General features: G+C 60.9%; 1 protein-coding gene across 5 annotated transcripts; it reads left to right on the forward strand.

Moving 5' to 3' along the window:
• The first annotated feature begins 1,343 nt into the window (after positions 1-1,343).
• On the forward strand, positions 1,344-15,222 carry TLE2 (TLE family member 2, transcriptional corepressor). Of its 5 annotated transcripts, none has more exons than XR_008842461.1 (20): positions 1,344-1,536; positions 1,621-1,718; positions 2,131-2,194; positions 3,371-3,415; positions 5,214-5,276; positions 5,503-5,577; positions 6,036-6,222; positions 8,246-8,262; positions 9,249-9,341; positions 9,613-9,657; positions 10,752-10,871; positions 11,925-12,066; positions 12,459-12,619; positions 12,756-12,832; positions 13,244-13,493; positions 13,649-13,896; positions 14,011-14,154; positions 14,236-14,386; positions 14,518-14,594; positions 14,676-14,697. XR_008842461.1 is itself a non-coding variant. In XM_056512571.1 (20 exons), the coding sequence occupies exons 1-20, from the start codon at positions 1,513-1,515 to the stop codon at positions 14,678-14,680; spliced, it is 2,094 nt and encodes a 697-aa protein (XP_056368546.1). In that variant the 5' UTR covers positions 1,344-1,512; the 3' UTR covers positions 14,681-15,222. The 5 variants fall into 5 exon arrangements, 4 of the variants coding, with proteins under 4 accessions (XP_056368546.1, XP_056368544.1, XP_056368548.1 ...); XM_056512571.1 differs by having other exon boundaries at positions 14,007-14,154; positions 14,236-14,390; positions 14,676-15,222; XM_056512569.1 differs by having other exon boundaries at positions 14,236-14,390; positions 14,676-15,222.
• Positions 15,223-15,749: the final 527 nt, after the last annotated feature.

The raw sequence follows: 15,749 nt of genomic DNA on the forward strand, positions 1-15,749 counted from the left end.
AATGGAGGAAAGCAGAGGGAGAGCCTCCAGTGCACAGCACCTTGTCCCTGCGCTGGCCACTGCCAGCATGCAGCACGTAAATAACGCAATGAATAAAAGATCAGGATGAAATGTGAGGCATTAAATATTTAACCTCGTGCCTGCCTGTGCAGTGCCCAGGTACAGCTGGGTCCTGCAATATTTAAAGGTTGTTCCTCACTCGCTTTTACCGCCCCCGAGCGCGGTGACTCCGCAGCAGCCGCAGCCGGAGGGGTCGCGGGGGGCAGGGAAGGGACCCTCGGTGGGTTCCTCTCCACAGAACAGCCGAGCAGCCCCACAGAGCCCGAGCCCGGCGGCTCCGGGCCTCCCGCTTCAGCCGCGGCCGCTCCGCCGCCCCACGTTACTTTGAGTGGCAGCCGCCGGCAGCCGCAAGGCCTCGTGGGCCGCGCAGTCCGCCTGCCCGAGCTGCCCGCGGCGGGAGCCCCGCTGACCGCCGGCGCTGCGCCGGGCCCCGCGGCAGACCCGGGCCGGGCCGCTCTCAAGACCCGCGGCGGCGGCAGGGACGGGACAGACCGGCCCCGAGCGCCACCGCCGTGAGGGCGTAGCCAAGGGCTGACTACAACTCCCAGCGTGCCCCGCGCCCCCGCCCTGGGGGCTCGCACCGCCCGCTCATTTCTTATTGGCCGTTCCGCTCTCTGGCGTCACGAGCCCATGTGGGAACCGAGCGGGGCGATTGGCCGGCGCTCCCGCAGCCGCAGCCAATGGTCGGTGCGAGCGCCGCCGCTGCGGGCTGTGGGGACGGTTAAGGTGGAGCGGGCGGAGGGGACGGGATGGGGAAGCCCCGCTGTGCCTCACCTCTCCCGGCGGGGCTGCCCCGGGCACACCGAGGGCTGATCCCGACAGACCCCGGCCCGCCCGGTTCCCAGGCCCGATTGTGCTGCCCGTGGTGTCCCCGACCCGGTGGGCGCTTGTTAGTGATGTCCGCCCCCGCGCGCTGCCCCGCCGGGGGCAGGTGCCGCGTCCGCCCGCAGCGTCGGGGGCGGTGGCAGCGCCAGGCATCGCTCCCCGGGGACCGGGCTGCCCTGGGGACGGGGGAAGCTGCCGCAAGTGCGGCCGTGCTGGGAGACGCGCGCCTGGCGAGGGAAGCGCCCGGTGAGCTCCGGGCCGGGGCAGCGCTGCGGGCAGGCGCCTCCCGAGCGGTTCCGTTCGGGCCGGGAGCGGCGCCTTCCCCGCTCTCCGGCATCGCCGTGCGAGTGCGGGTCCGGCGCGGGAGCTCCGGTGCGGCGCTCGCCTTGTCCCGAGCCCCGCGGGGACGCGCCTCCTTAAGCGGGCGCGGGCGGCCGGGGCTCGCGGGGCCGGGCGGCCGCTCCCCCCCCGCACCGGGGCCGCCCCAGCCCCGCCCCGGCCCCGCCGGGGGCGAGCGGAGACCCCGGGAGCGCCACCCGGAGCCGCTCGGAGACACCCCGGATCCCCGCCGAGACCGGGCACCGCCGTGCCCTGGCGGGGGCAGCGGGCCCGGGCCGGTCGCTCAGGATGTTCCCGCAGGGACGGCACCCGGTAAGTGCCGCGGCGGCGGCGGGGCCGGGCCGGGCCGGGCCGGGGCGCCGAGCCGCAGCCTCCAGCCGGGCTGTCTCTCCGCAGCCCCCGCTCCAGCCCGGGCAGCCCTTCAAGTTGTCGGTGTTGGAAATCTGCGACCGCATCAAGGAGGAATTTCAGTTCCTGCAGGCGCAGTACCACAGGTGGGGCCGGGGACGGAGGTGTGGTGGGACAGGGGAGCGCTCGAGAAGGGGGAAAGGGGGGAAGGAGGAGTGGAGAAGGGAGCGCCTGTGGAGGAAAGAAAGGGAGGTTTGGGCTGGGGGGCAGCGTGAAACCCTCAGCTGGGGCGCCAGGTCTAGAGTGGGAGTCCCAAGGGAAGATGAGCCGCGTTTCCTCAAGCTGAGCGAGGTGCAGGGACAGGGAGGGGACCGAGCTCTGGGTGGGTGCCACAGGTGTGTGCACAGCACAGCAGGTGCCCCAGGGAGGGTGTGTGACACCCCTGCAGCCCCCTGAGCCCGCAGGGACAGGAGACGTGCTGAGCTGGCCGAAGTCCCGGGGATGGGGACGGGTGGGATGGGGCAGGAGCTGAATGGAAGCCCTGACTCCCCTCTGCAGCCTGAAGCTGGAATGCGAGAAGCTGGTGAGCGAGAAGACCGAGATGCAGAGACATTATGTCATGGTGAGTGTCCCCAGCGTGTCCCCCTGGCTCCCCTGAGGGGCTGTCCTCTGACACATCTGGGTGCTGGGGCTCCTCTCAGCCCCTCGCCCAAGGGAGCACTGCCCTGCCCTGTGCTGACCTTGGGGCTGGGGAGATGTGAGGCAGGAAGGAGTTAATCACCATTTCTAGCAGCTCTAGCTGGCTCTTTTGCTGCTGTCTTGCTGCTCAGTGCTGCTTGAGCCCGGGAATCCTGCCATAGGTTTTGTCTCTTGTTTTTTGGTTTTTTTTTTTTTATCTTTTTCTATCTGGCCTTGTAAGAGAGCTGCCCACTCCTCCCTCTCTCTCTCCCAAGGGGTGGGTATTTAAGAACTGATGCTCCAAGGCTCATGGTTTGGGTGGAAGGGGAAGGAGCAGGGCAGGAGCCCTCCACATTGCCAGTGAGGGGTTAACATGCCCCAAGACAGACTGACCTGGGCACCAGCCAGAGCCTGCCAGGAGCAGGGGAGCTGCTGGGAGGAAGGAAAGAGGATGGAGAGAGCAGAATAGCTCCTTCTTCTTCAGCATCTGACTTTACTGGCCCCTCTGGGGAAAGGGGGAACCATCCAAGAGGCAAAAAGATGAGAACTTGGGCAAACCCCGTGCCAGAGGTGAATACAGCCCAGTCTGTGATACTGTGTGTGGATACTGCAGGGCATGATCCTCTCACCCATCAGCTGGGATCCCTCCCCACATCCTGGAGGCTCAGGGATTTCCAGAAGGGGATTGCTACCTCTGGAATTGGCTTTGCTGGAGAAAAGCAGGTCCCCTGGTCTCCTTTTCTCTCCAGGTGTGAGAGATTGGGGTCAGCACCCCTGGCAGAGTCACTGGTGGCTGCTGGAGGGTGAAACCTGTTGTCATCTTTGCTCTGCACAGGCTGAGTGGCTGGGCAGCTGTGCCAGGGTGGGAAAACACGTTCCAAGTGGGGTGGGATGAGCTAGGACAGGATCTGGGGGGCAGCAGGACTGGCTTCCCCTGGCTTAAACAAGTGCAGAACCTGCAGGTGTTAACAGCCTGTGGCTGCTCCTTACCTTGTCCCAGGCTCCTGGCACAGCATCCCAGCCATTCCTCGTGGGCTGGAGCCAGCCAAACCCCAGGCTGATCCTGGGCCAGTTGCTCTGGACAGCTCCTAACCAGGCTGTGTTGTGGTTTTCCTCTCAGTACTACGAGATGTCCTACGGCCTGAACATTGAAATGCACAAGCAGGTAAGTGCAGTGGGGGCCAGGCCAGCAGCAGGGGAGGGTGGGGAAGGGGCCAGGGTTGGAGACTTTGTTGGAAAATTATCTCCCTTGAGCCCTAATGGTAGGTGTGACAGCTCTGTGCGAGGGACTGGCTTACAAAGGGATCCTGCAGTTGTCAGGATGTGTTATTGAGTTCCCCATCCCAAAGACAAACTGCTCAGAGCCCTGCTGTGAGCCCTGGTGCCTCCCTGCAGTGCTTCCCTGGGGCCCCACTTGAAGGAGGGATGTGGAGGAAACAGCAGGAGCTAGAGCCCAGAGGCAAATGGATTGTCTTTCTTTTCTTTTTTTCTTAATCCCCTTTTCCTTTCCCAAAGCCAGAGGAGTGTTTTCACCCTTCCCTGGTTCCCCTTTTGTTCCAGTGTTAATTTGCTTTCCCTCTTCAGATTTATCAATCTAGTCATCATGGGCTCTCTGCCAGGGAAATTAGTTTGGACCAATGCCTGACAAAGTGGCAAGTCAACTGCCATATCCCTCCAGCTGGCTCAGCCCCTCGGAGTTTGCTCCTTTTGTTAGCAGGGAGCGTGGTGGGGACCACGAGCACATTCCTGCCACCCTTACATGCTCCAAGATCCAGGGGGACTGGGAACCAGGGGTGGCCCAAGCCAAGTGGGGCCGGGGACTCTGCCCACGAGGTGACAGAGGTGGTGGCCAAGTGGCTGAGAAGTGGGAGCCTGGGCAGGAGAGGGCTGCAGGAGGGGGTCTCTGGCTCTGTGGGCACGGTGGCAGTGGCTGAGAGAGCAGCTGGGACCTGCAGGTGAGCACAGGGTGCTGGAGGGTGTGGGGCAGAGCAGCTCTGAGCACAGCAGGTGAATGTTCCCTTTGTTCTCCCTTGGCTCCCAGCCTGGTTTGACCTCTGCAACACCGGCAGGGATTGTCAGAAACCTGAGCTGATGAAACCCTTCAGAGCAGCCAGTCCCAGGGTGGATTTACAGCGGGGGAGGGAAATCCAGTTTTCCCCAGGAGATGTGGGTTTTCTCTTGGAGAGGCTGGCCTGAAGTCGCAGCCCCTTTCCTCGGAAGTGCCGCTTGCACTGGTGGGAACACAGCCCGGCTGTGGGTTTGTCTGCAACCACAGAGCCTCTCCTCAGAGGATGCACTGGGTTTTCTGCTTTCTCTTGTGGGCAGGGGCAGGGCTGGGAGTGCTTTGTGCCTCTGAAGGAGCAGGGGGAGCTGTCCCGGGGCTTGCTGGGGATGGGAGTGGAGTCCCTGCTCCGGGTCAGGGCAGGTACAACCAGCAGAGCCTCGGGGAATTCGCTGGTGCGATGCCAAGAGGGCTGAATCTGTGCAGTTCTGCGTGCTGGTTGGTCTGCCCTGGCTTGGAGTTGGATATTTGGGAAGGGAAGGCACAGGCAGGGCTCGCTGCCAGCGCCTGTGGCTCGGCTCCCCTCCGTCCCTGCCCGCAGAGCCAGCGTGGGTTTGGGCTGAGCAAAGCCAGCTGGGCTGCGAAAGGACCGACAGCTTGGAGCTCGCCTTGGCCCGGGGCCACGCAGGGATTTAGCCGTGGGTTCCCTCCCATGAGCCTGGCAGCCTGAGGGGGTCCAGCAGCCCCGGGCAGAGCCCTCCCTTGGCAGCAGCTCGGGAAATCCCAGCAGGGATGCAGAGGCAGCGGGAGAATTTCCGCCAAGAGGGCGTGGGTGGGGAGAGCTTAACTCCTCCGCCAAGGCTGAGTGTTTGCAGGATGCTTGGATGCTGCAGGGGGGCAGGATGGGGCTCAGAGCCCTCCGTCTCTGGTGATACCTGCTGATACCTGCTTCCTCTTCCAGGCAGAGATTGTCAAGAGGCTGAGTGCCATTTGTGCCCAGATTATTCCCTTTCTGACGCAGGAGGTGAGGAGGAGGTGTGGGGGGAGTGCATCAGATTGCTCTGGCTTCTTGGGAAGGGACGAATCAAAGTCCAGCCTGAACAGCAGGAGGTTTTGGGGAGGAAAACCTCCATGCCTGAGCTGGAGGAGTGGGAGAAGGGGCTGTGCAGGGGTGAGTGGGGCAGTGTGGAGCCAAGTTCTCCCTCCAGCCAGGAGCACAGTGTGACCAGCCCTGTGCTCTTCCTCCCCAGCACCAGCAGCAGGTCCTGCAGGCAGTGGAACGGGCCAAGCAGGTGACCATGGGGGAGCTCAACAGCATCGTCGGGGTGAGTTGCACTGCCTGGCTGTGGGCAAAGACTCTTTCCTGCCTGGGGGTTTGGGCCCTGCAGTGATGAGGGAAGTCAAGGTTTTTAATATTTTCCTACACTCATTGTGGTGAAGGGATTTGCCACGGTGTCCTGGGGGTGTTCTGGGAGGGCAGAGCAGAGCCTTGGCTGGGGCTCTGCCATGCGCTGGGGTCGTGTCTGCAGCAGGGTGGGTGAAAGGAGAAAAACAAAGTGCAGAGAGAGAATAAAGAGAATAAAAGAGGCTGTGCTGTGCTGAGCCCTCGGAGCCCGGGGGAAGGGGCAGGGGCAGGGCTGTGACCCAGCCTTGCAGCCCCCCCAGCTCCCTGCCCCCTCCTCGTCCCTGTCTCATCCCATCGAGCTTCGCACCGCAGCCCGCGGGGAGGGCATGGCTGCGCCGCCTCCTCCCCATCCAGGACCATTTGCTCTTTCTCTTTCAGCAGCAGCAGCTTCAGCACCTCTCCCACCACGCATCCCCCCTCCCGCTGGCCCCCCACCCCTCCAGCATGCAGCCCTCTAGCCTGAGCGGGGCCAGCGGCACCTCGGGGCTCCTGGCCCTCTCGGGGGCACTGATGGCTCAGCTGGCCACCAAGGAGGACAGAGTGGCCCAGGATGGGGAGAACAGAGGTAAGGGGGGGGAAGCACAGCTGGGTTAACCCTTTAAAGGGGCTGAGTTAGTGTGCAGGGATCCTGCTGCCTGCTCTGCCTCTTTCCCGAGGCTCCTGGCTGCTGCATCCCCGGGGATGGCAAATCCAGCTCATGAAATGCCTGCAGCCCCAGGAGGCTGGCTCTGTTTCAGACCTGGGAGCTGCTGCTCTGCAGTGATGCTGTGTGTGCAGCCCTGGCTCTGGGCAGGGGTTTGTGCAGCACACAGGTCTCCCTGCTCCCCTGGGTGTTTTCAGTTCATGAGGGTCCCCTGCTCCATTTGCTCCCACTGCAAAGAAATCCTCTCTTTTTACACCAAGTAAAGATCTGATGCTTAAAGATGAGACTTTTAGGGAAAATACTGTTGCAGAAACTGTGACAGCCACAGGCCTGGGGCAAGGAATTTAGAAAGCAGAGGCTCATTGCGTGTGTTGTGCCGTGTAAATTGCACTAATTCCTAGTCCATATGGGTGCCTCCTCCTGTCAGGATCACCGAGTGCCTTACAAACATCATCAATATTTAATCATCATTAAATCAGTGCTCTGAATGCTACTGGCAGGCCTGGGCCAAATTAGTAACACTGCCCAGCTTTGCTTGTGGCCTGTTGCTGCTGATGGGCTGCACAAAGGAGAAGCTGCTCTGAGCTCAAGTCTCCTTTTCAGAGCACAGGCATCGAGTGGTTGTGCTGAGAGGAGGCAGGGACAAGGAGAGAGGCTCTGGGCAGCTCTGTGGGCTGGAAACAAGCAGCCAAATTTAGCAGGAGTGATGTTTCCCTGCAGACTCCCCTGGGGAAGGTGCTGACTGAAATGCACTTGGGTCAGGACCCAAGAGCAGCAGCAGAGCCAGGCACTGGGTGGGGTTTGTCCCAGGTTCTCATGGTCTGGTTTGGGCTGTAAGATTTCAAGGTGGTGAAAGGAGCAGCAGGAAACTGTCGGTGGCAGCTCTGCCCCCCTGCACACAGCTGTCTGCAGTTCTGTCCATGTTTCTTTAAGGATGGCTTCCACAAAGGAGGAAAACAAAGTCCAGGGAGAGAATAAAAGCAGGCTGTGCTGTGCTGAGCCTGCTTAACCCTCAGAGCCCAGGCAGCCCGTGCCTCCAGCCAGAACTTCTCTCAGCCTGGGTGTTTGGCCGTGGTGAGGGCCATTCCTTATTAAAAAAAAAAAAAAAAAAAAAAAAAAAAGGTTGAAGTGCTCTATCTGTCCGGGGTTAATCCTCAGTGCTCTGCCACAGTTAGCCAGAGCTGTGTGAGTCAGGCTGAGCCAGGGGTGCAGGGCTGATGGCAGGCATCTGGTCCCACTCCAGACCACGGCCTTGGAGCTGTGCCTACAAGAATCCCTCAGCTTCCCATCCCTGCCTGCCTCTTTTTGCCAGCAGGGACCTGGACTCCAAATGCTGGTGGATCTTTAGGAACAAAAACGAGCCAGGGAAGGTTGCTGAACCCCAGCACACAATCCTGTGCTTGGGTTTGCAGTGAATGCCTGGGCACTTCTTCCCTGGGCTCAGGGAAGTGGTCCTGCTTTGCTGTGCATGTACAAAAGCCTCAGAGTTCCCAAGCAGGGCTTTTAGGCATGGCTTCCTAAGGAAATAGGATGGGTGTGATTCAGGGGATCTCAGCTGGCCGGCCAGCTCGTCCCCTCCTGGTGGCTTTGGACCTGTTGTCACATCTAGGGAAGGGATTCCAAAGCTGGGATAATTTCTTGGAAGGAGGTGGGTGGGTAGAGATTCCCCTGCTTTCCTGAGGGACAGCACAGTGCTGACCTCCCATTAGACAACAGAGAATCCATACTTCAGGTGGGCAAAGTGGGAATCAGGTGTGATTTTTTTTGTTTGTTTGTTTGTTTTCTAAACCTGTGTCTTGCTGTTTCCTGCCTTGCCTTGCTGTGCCCCTCTCTCCTTCCTGCCTGGGTATGTGGGGCACAGGCTTGGCATTAACAACCTCTTCCTGTCTTCCCCTCTGCTCTGACATGGACCTGGGACACTCTCCCTGCTGCTGCCTGGTTCCAGAACACACCCCAAGCCGGGTAAGTTGTGACAGGCAAGTGGCCTCAGCTGGCCCTGGTGGCATCTCCAGTGTGCTCCCAGCTGGCCACTGGCTCCTGGGAAGGGATGGGGCTGCTGGGTGAGCTTTGCTGGCCTGGGTGGGCTGTGTTTGCATCAGGGTTTTGTAACTGAATGTTCTGGGCCACCTCAATTCAGTCTTTACTGATGCAAGGAGCTAAAGATCAAGGGCTGCTCCCAAAATAACCAGATCTGTCCTTTTCAAGGAGTTTCCAGTTTAGGAATCACTCTGAACAGGTTTCAGAGCTCTCAGCCCCTCTGCAGTCCTTGCCTGCCCCCTCCCTTTTAGGATCCCCCCAGTCCCAGAGCTGTGACTCCCATCCCAGGCTCCACAGTAGCTCTGCAGAGTCCAGGGTACAAGCAGGGAAGGAAGGGTTAATGATCTCCATTGGGGAACTGTAGGCACTGATGCTGAGCTTGCAAGGTGGGAGAGGAGGAGGTGGAGGAGGATGTGTCTGTGATGCCCATGATGGCCTGGGGGCCAGGGATGGCCCTTCCTGCTGTGCCAGAGCTGCTGATCTGACTGTGCTGGGAGCAGTCAGCTGCAGGCAGCCCCGGGATGGGGCATCTCCATCCCTTTCTGGCTGCATTGTCACGAGTGTGGGGATGCCAGGGGGTGTGTGACACCCCTGCAGCTGCCAGCAGCATCTGGGGGAGGGCTGGGCTGTTCTTCCTGCTTGGCCCATTCTGCTTCCCAACCCTCAAGTCAGGGTTGAGGTGAAGTAAACACAGCTCCAGTGGGGATTTTCTGCTCCATCCTGTCTCTGCATGGGTGATCTCTCTGGTAGTGCTGGGGGTGTTCCTCACTTGGCTTTGGGGTTTTGGGGGTTTTGGGGTTGTTCCCAGCAGCCAGGGAGGTGCTCATGGAGCAGGGCCTGGCCCCACTGAGAGCTGGGGATGGCTGTCTGCCCTCAGGGTGGCTCACACACCTGCTGTCCCTCTGCCTCAGAGTGTTTCTTCCTCCCCTGCCGAGAGCCTGCAGGACGAGGAGCGGACGGGGCTGAAGAGGAAGCGGGAGGAGAAGGAGCTGCCTGGGCATTCTGTGAGTGCACCAAGGGCTGGGGAGGTGGCTGGGGAGCCCTGTTCCTGCCCTGCTGCACAGGGCTGGGGTGCTGGGAGCAAGAACAAACCAAGGGAGGAGCCCCAGGGAGGCTCCTCAGCCCAAGGTCGCTGCCAGCAGGACGTGGTTGGTGTTGGTCCATGGAGGGATGAACAGGAGAAAATGGGTCCCTCTGCTGCCTGGGGTCCTGGGGCAGAACACAGAGCCTGGTCCAGCATCTCCCTGTCCTGACTGAGCCCTTCTGAATTTGCAGGACAGCGATGGGGACAAGAGTGACTACAACCTGGTGGTGGATGAGGTAAGCCCTTGGAGCCTGGCAGGGTATCCTGCTCAAGCTGCAGTCATTAAGTTTAGGACTCTGGTTCCCCAGCTTTGGGGTTCTTTAGGCTCCAGCTCGCTGCTGCTGGGCAGCAATAGCCAGCCAGGACACGTGCCAGCCCTGCTCCAGTGCACTGTGCCAGCCAAGACTGATTCCACTCCCACTGCTCTGGGGAGGCTGTGCCAGCCTGGGCTCAGCTTTGCCAGCCACAGGCTTGGCTCTGCTTCACAATCCCCTTTCAGCCCCTCTGCTGCAGCATCCCATGTGGGGAGGCTGATAAGCTGGGATGAGAGCTCCATGGAGCTGGGCTTGCTGCTGGCAGCTCCTGTGGCTGGAGGTGGCAGGAGCCTCGTGGCACATCCTGGCCCTGCCAGCCCCAGACCTCCAGCCCACGTCCTGCCCTGCCTGGCCCTCGAGCAGCCTCTACCTTAACACACCCCATTGCAGGGGATTCACTGAATCTTTTGCAATGGAACTGCCACATGCTTCTGGTACAGCCTTTTCTGACTGAGGCACATGTGACTTGATCCCAGCCATCACTATTCTTGGTAAAGAGGATGCTTTTGGGGACATACTTGTTCCTTTCCTGGAAGACAGAGGGGAGAGAAAGACATAAAGTCCTTTTTACTTGTGCCACTTCTTAAGAAAACTCAAGCCCTGAAAGGAAGATCAGCAGGGATTTGTGCAGAAAATGACACTTATGAAAGCTACTCATTGTGGTGATAAAAAGTCACAGACCTGCTTGAATGGTTATAGGAGTGCAAGAGCTGAGGGCCGGCCTTGCCTCTGAAATGGCAGCCCTGCCTCAGCTCCTCATGTGTGCTGACCTCCATCCCTCCTTGTGAAGGCATCCGTGGCCACCAGTGTCCTTTGAACCTGCTGTCACCTCTCATTTTGCTCAAAGAGAAAAATCGAGGCCGTTTCTCATCCGGGGGAGCAGAACGGACTCCTCTGCGCGGACACTCCTCATTCGGGCTGAGGGGCTGATCCTGGGTGGCTCCCCGGGCTCCCTGCCGTGCCTGCCCCCCTACACGGAGGGGTCGCTGTTTCCCACAGAGCTGTTCTCCCCCCAGGACCCGCCCTCGGAGCCCGGCAGCCCTGGTCACTCGCCGGGTCGCCGCCGGGAGCTGCCGCAGAGCCCCGCGTCCCTCGGCTCCAGCGGGAGCCCCGCGCAGCCCAAGGAGCAGAGCCCGGTGAGGAGCCCCTGGGCAGCCCGGGCTGAGGTGGGGTGCGGGCTCTGAATTCCTCTGTCTGGTCAGTCTGCTGCAAAACGGGCTCGGAAATGCCCGTGGTTTGTAGCCACGGCCACCCCCCACCCTGGGGACAGAGGTCCATGCCCTCGGGGTGGGGTAAGTGCTGCTGGGCAGAGGACAAGCTCTGCAGTGTTCTCCACCCGCCTGCCTGCAGAATTCCCCAGAGCTGCTCATAGCAATTGATTTTTCCTTTTTTTTTTTTTTTTTTTTTTTTTTTTCCCCTCCTCCTTCTTCCTTGCCAAGCACCAGTCCAGTGCTCAGATTGAAACATCAGCATGTGGGAAGGGGGAGGAGGGATATTTCTGCCACTCTTTGGCCTCCCAGCCACCGCAGGGACCAAGTGATAGGTCCCCCCATCTGGGGTCAGGAGGCAGCTGGGGGCTGCGGGCAGCAGCGAGCAGCAGCTCCCCGGCACAATCGGATTAGAGCAGACAAAGCGCCCTGAGCAATCTGCCAGCACAGCACGTAGCTTTTCTCTGTTATTAATTTTTTTTTTTTTTTTCCCTTTGCTGGTGTCGACAAAATCCCCAGACAGAAAAAGCAGAAGAAATAGGAGAGGCGAGGGGGGAAAAAAAAAAAAAGCAAGGAATGAAATAGCTGTGGGGATTGGAGAGGCCAGTTCATGCCAGGCATCCTCTTGGTCCCAGGCTGGGGATGGGGGTGCCCCCCCCCATGCAGGAGGAGTTTTGCTTGAGGGAGCAGCAGATGTGTCCATGGAGTCTTGTGCTGGTGGGTGCTGCAGGTTGGGGCAGTTTGGGGTGACCCAAAGCTTGCATGGGGTATTTATACCTGTGGGGAGAGTGGGGACGTGCGAGGGGCAGTGGAGAGGAGAGGGGATCAGGCCCTGGATGGCCAGGCCTTGTCCAGCCCCATCCAGGAGCTCCTTCCACCCTGCGAGGTGTGGAGGCTGCTGGCCCAGCTGTGGGGCTGGGGAGGGCTGGCCTGGGCTCTGCTCCCACTGCTGAAGCTGCTCTTCTTTCCTCTGCTTCACAGACCGACTCTGTGGCCAGCGCTCCCACCTCCAAGCCCTCCTGTTCCTCTCCACCCCGTGACTCCCTCACGCCCGGCCCCGGGCCCAGCTCGGCCACCCCGCTCCGGCCACCCCCGGCCAAGGCCCCCAGCACCGACCCTGTCAGTGAGTGTCCAGGGACAGCACGGGGTCAGCTCTGCTGTGACAGCGCCCTGGGGCTGGGCTGGAGGGAGGCAGGACCCTGTCTGCCACCAGCAGAGCTGGCAGGGCCGTTCTGCTCCACAAAATCAGACCAATGAGCCGTGGCCAGCAGGAGCACCTCTGCCATCGCCACACTCCTGGTGGGCTCAGACCTGCTGGGGATGGTGCTCGGGGTATAGAGCAGGGCTTTTCTCTGAAGAGCTGTCATTTTGGTGGGGCTGCCTGAAGCTGGGTGTTTCAGGGCTCGGCAGCAGGGGCTGGAGGGGGTGGCTGTGCAGTCACCAGCTCCCCTCTGCCCCGGGTGACGCTCGCTCGCCCCTGGGCCAGGGCCAAGCCGCGGGTCTCTCCTCGTGCAGCTCTCCGCAGCCCCCTGAGCTCCTCCAGCCCCTACACGTCCTCCCTGGGGATGCTGCCCCACGCCACCCTCAGCGGGGAGCTCCCAGCCCCTGGGCTCTACATGGGCATCCACCTCTCACCCCAGGTCAGCAGCGCGGTGCTCTACGGCCGCTCGCCCATGGTAAGTCACCCAGGAAGGGCTGGGTGTGCCAGGGTATAGAGCCAGGCTGGCCTGGTCCCAGGGTGTGCAGGGAAAGGCCTGAGCCCAGCTTTGGTGTGCTCTGCTCTGCTCCTCACATGCCCTTTGCTCTGTGCAGGTGGCGTTTGAGTCACACCCTCACCTAAGAGCTGCCGCCCTCTCCTCGTCACTCTCCACCATCCCTGGAGGGAAGCCGTAAGTGGCTGCACACCTGGGGCTGCACGGAGGGTGGGGGCAAGGGGATGGCTGCTGGGAGCATCTCCCTCCCAAGAACTCACCCAGGGCAGGGCAGGGCTGAGGGGGAGCTGCTCTCCAATCCCACGTCCAGCACTGCCATTTCATTCCTGGCAGCTGGTGGTAACAAGGAGCTGGGTAATTAAAGCCCTCATTAGCAAGAGCACAACGGGCACCTTCCACCTTGGCTTGAGAGAGGTCACCACCTGCCCCCAGGCATCACACAGGGGCTGTTCAGGCCTCTCTTCTGCTCCCTTCTGCTGAGTTCTCCTTCCATTCTCTGACTCCAAACCCCGCTGATTGTCTCAGACCCACTGTGACCCTGCCAGGATTCTGTCCAGGCTCTGCTCTCACTGCTCTGCTCCCCTCCAGTGCCTACTCCTTCCACGTCAGCGCCGACGGGCAGATGCAGCCGGTGCCTTTCCCCCCCGACGCCCTCATCGGCTCCGGCATCCCCCGGCACGCGCGGCAGCTGCACACCCTGACCCACGGCGAGGTGGTCTGCGCCGTCACCATCAGCAACTCCACGCGACACGTCTACACCGGGGGCAAGGGCTGCGTCAAGGTGTGGGACGTGGGGCAGCCGGGCACCAAGACGGCCGTGGCTCAGCTGGACTGCCTGGTGAGCAGGAGGAGGAGGAGGAGGAGCAGAAAAGGCTTTGGGGTGGGGCTGGCAAAGGGGATGTGCCCCTGTTGCAGTGGGAGATGTGTCTCCTGCAAGCCCCATGTGCTCATCATCTCCTTCTTGCCTTGCCCTGTTGCTGTCCCCCCGTTCAGAACCGTGACAACTACATCCGTTCCTGCAAGCTGCTCCCCGACGGCCGCAGCCTGATCGTAGGGGGGGAGGCCAGCACCCTGTCCATCTGGGACCTGGCAGCCCCCACGCCCCGCATCAAGGCTGAGCTCACCTCCTCTGCCCCCGCCTGCTACGCCCTGGCCATCAGCCCTGATGCCAAAGTCTGCTTCTCCTGCTGCAGCGACGGCAACATCGTGGTGTGGGACCTGCAGAACCAGACGATGGTGAGGTCAGTCTGGGCAGGGGCTGTAGTGCAGGCACAGGGGGAGATGCTGGCTCGTGGGGAGCTGACTGCCCTAACAGCTGTGCCCTTGCCCTCTCCATCCCCCTCTTTCCCAGGCAGTTTCAAGGCCACACAGACGGTGCCAGCTGCATTGACATCTCTAACTATGGCACCAAGCTGTGGACAGGGGGGCTGGACAACACTGTGCGCTGCTGGGACCTGCGGGAGGGGCGGCAGCTGCAGCAGCACGACTTCAGCTCCCAGGTAGGGCTGGAGCCCCCTGGCAGCACCACAGGGCCAGGTGGCACCTGCTGGGCCACTGTGTGAGCCTGTCTGTCCCCTCAGATCTTCTCCCTGGGCTACTGCCCCATGGGAGAGTGGCTGGCAGTGGGGATGGAGAGCAGCAACGTGGAGATCCTGCACGTCACCAAACCCGACAAGTACCAGCTGCACCTCCACGAGAGCTGTGTCCTCTCTCTCAAATTCGCCTCCTGTGGTAGGCAAGGGACATTTTTTTCTTCCTGGGCTGTGAATAGCCTCAGATTTATCCCTTTGGTTTATTCCCCCTTGCTCAGCTGCACTGAATGGAGTCCCAAACATTGACACCCACTTTGTCTCCTGTCCCAGGGAAGTGGTTTGTGAGCACGGGGAAGGACAACCTGCTCAATGCCTGGAGAGCACCCTATGGAGCCAGCATCTTCCAGGTGGGTGAGGCATTTCTGCCAGGGGGATGATGGTGGCTCCAGCACCAGCCCTGCTCTCACCTCCTGCCTTCTCCCTCACAGTCTAAGGAGTCCTCATCAGTCCTGAGCTGTGACATCTCTGTCAATGACAAATTCATCGTTACGGGCTCTGGTGACAAGAAGGCCACGGTGTACGAGGTGGTTTACTGACTCCTGTCACCCTCCCTGCCCCATCAGGAAAGGGGACACTCCTTGCCCAAAGCCACCACGGCTCACAGAGACCTCCACTGCTGGACCTGCCCTCCTGCAGCTCTACTTTCCCTCCTCCTCCACTGCTTTCAGACACCAAACCAAGATCCCGGCCCCATTCTCCTGCCACTGTTCCTGTGCAAGGATGGAGGTGAGGGCTGGGTGTAGTCTGGCATCCCCTGAGGCTGGGCAAGGGCTAAGCCGGACATCCTGGGCCCTGTCTGTCCCTCAGGCCAGCTGCACAGGGAGCTGGACAAAGCCTGAGAGCGTGTGTCTCCTGAATTACTGCTACTGATTTAATGGCACCCACTTTCTGCTGCAGAAACAGCTGTAAATTATCGGTAAAGAAATGTATTTAACTATGTTTTCAATCCCTTACTAATAAAAAGAAACAAAAGAAGGGCTGGGCTGGTTCTGGGCAGGGATCATTGCCAGCCAGTGCTGCCAGCTGTGCCAAGGGCTGGGCTCTGAAGGGTGTCCTGGGGCGCTGCTTTTGGCCAGCAGCACAGGGGAGGACGCTCCCAGCGTGGCATTGGTGTGGCTGCTGGCCTGCCAAGGCAGCCCCAGCTCCAGCAGCTCTGTGGTGCCTGTGGTGAGCTGTGGCTGGGGGCAGGAGCCCAGAGCAGCTGCCACACCGCAGCCACCATCGCTCTTGGGAGTAGCCTTGCTTGCCCACGGCAGTGCTGGCAGGCAGCCAGACTGATAAGACGAGTGCTGAGTGCTCACATCTCATTTCCTTCTAAAACCACTTCCTCCAGCACAGCCTGGGGAGCCCGAGGCTGCTCCAGCGGTGGCACCACAGAGCCACCACCGAGCTCTGCTCTGGTCCTGGCTCCTGCTCCCCACTGCAGCCAGGGCCAGCAATGGGCTCTGCACACAGAGGAGCTGCCTCTGACCCACCTCAGCACAGGAAAGGAGCAGCAAGTT

The sequence above is a fragment of the Oenanthe melanoleuca genome, chromosome 28 (assembly GCF_029582105.1).
Source record: "Oenanthe melanoleuca isolate GR-GAL-2019-014 chromosome 28, OMel1.0, whole genome shotgun sequence".
Classification (NCBI taxonomy): domain Eukaryota; kingdom Metazoa; phylum Chordata; class Aves; order Passeriformes; family Muscicapidae; genus Oenanthe; species Oenanthe melanoleuca.

Bases quoted from the DNA above. Each gene is read 5' to 3' on its own strand.
- TLE2 (XM_056512569.1), top strand. From the start codon at position 1,513: ATGTTCCCGCAGGGACGGCACCCG. The intron at 1,537-1,620 runs GTAAGTGCCGCG...GTCTCTCCGCAG, and splicing joins TCCCGCAGGGACGGCACCCG to CCCCCGCTCCAGCCCGGGCA. The intron at 14,155-14,235 runs GTAGGGCTGGAG...CTGTCCCCTCAG, and splicing joins AGCACGACTTCAGCTCCCAG to ATCTTCTCCCTGGGCTACTG.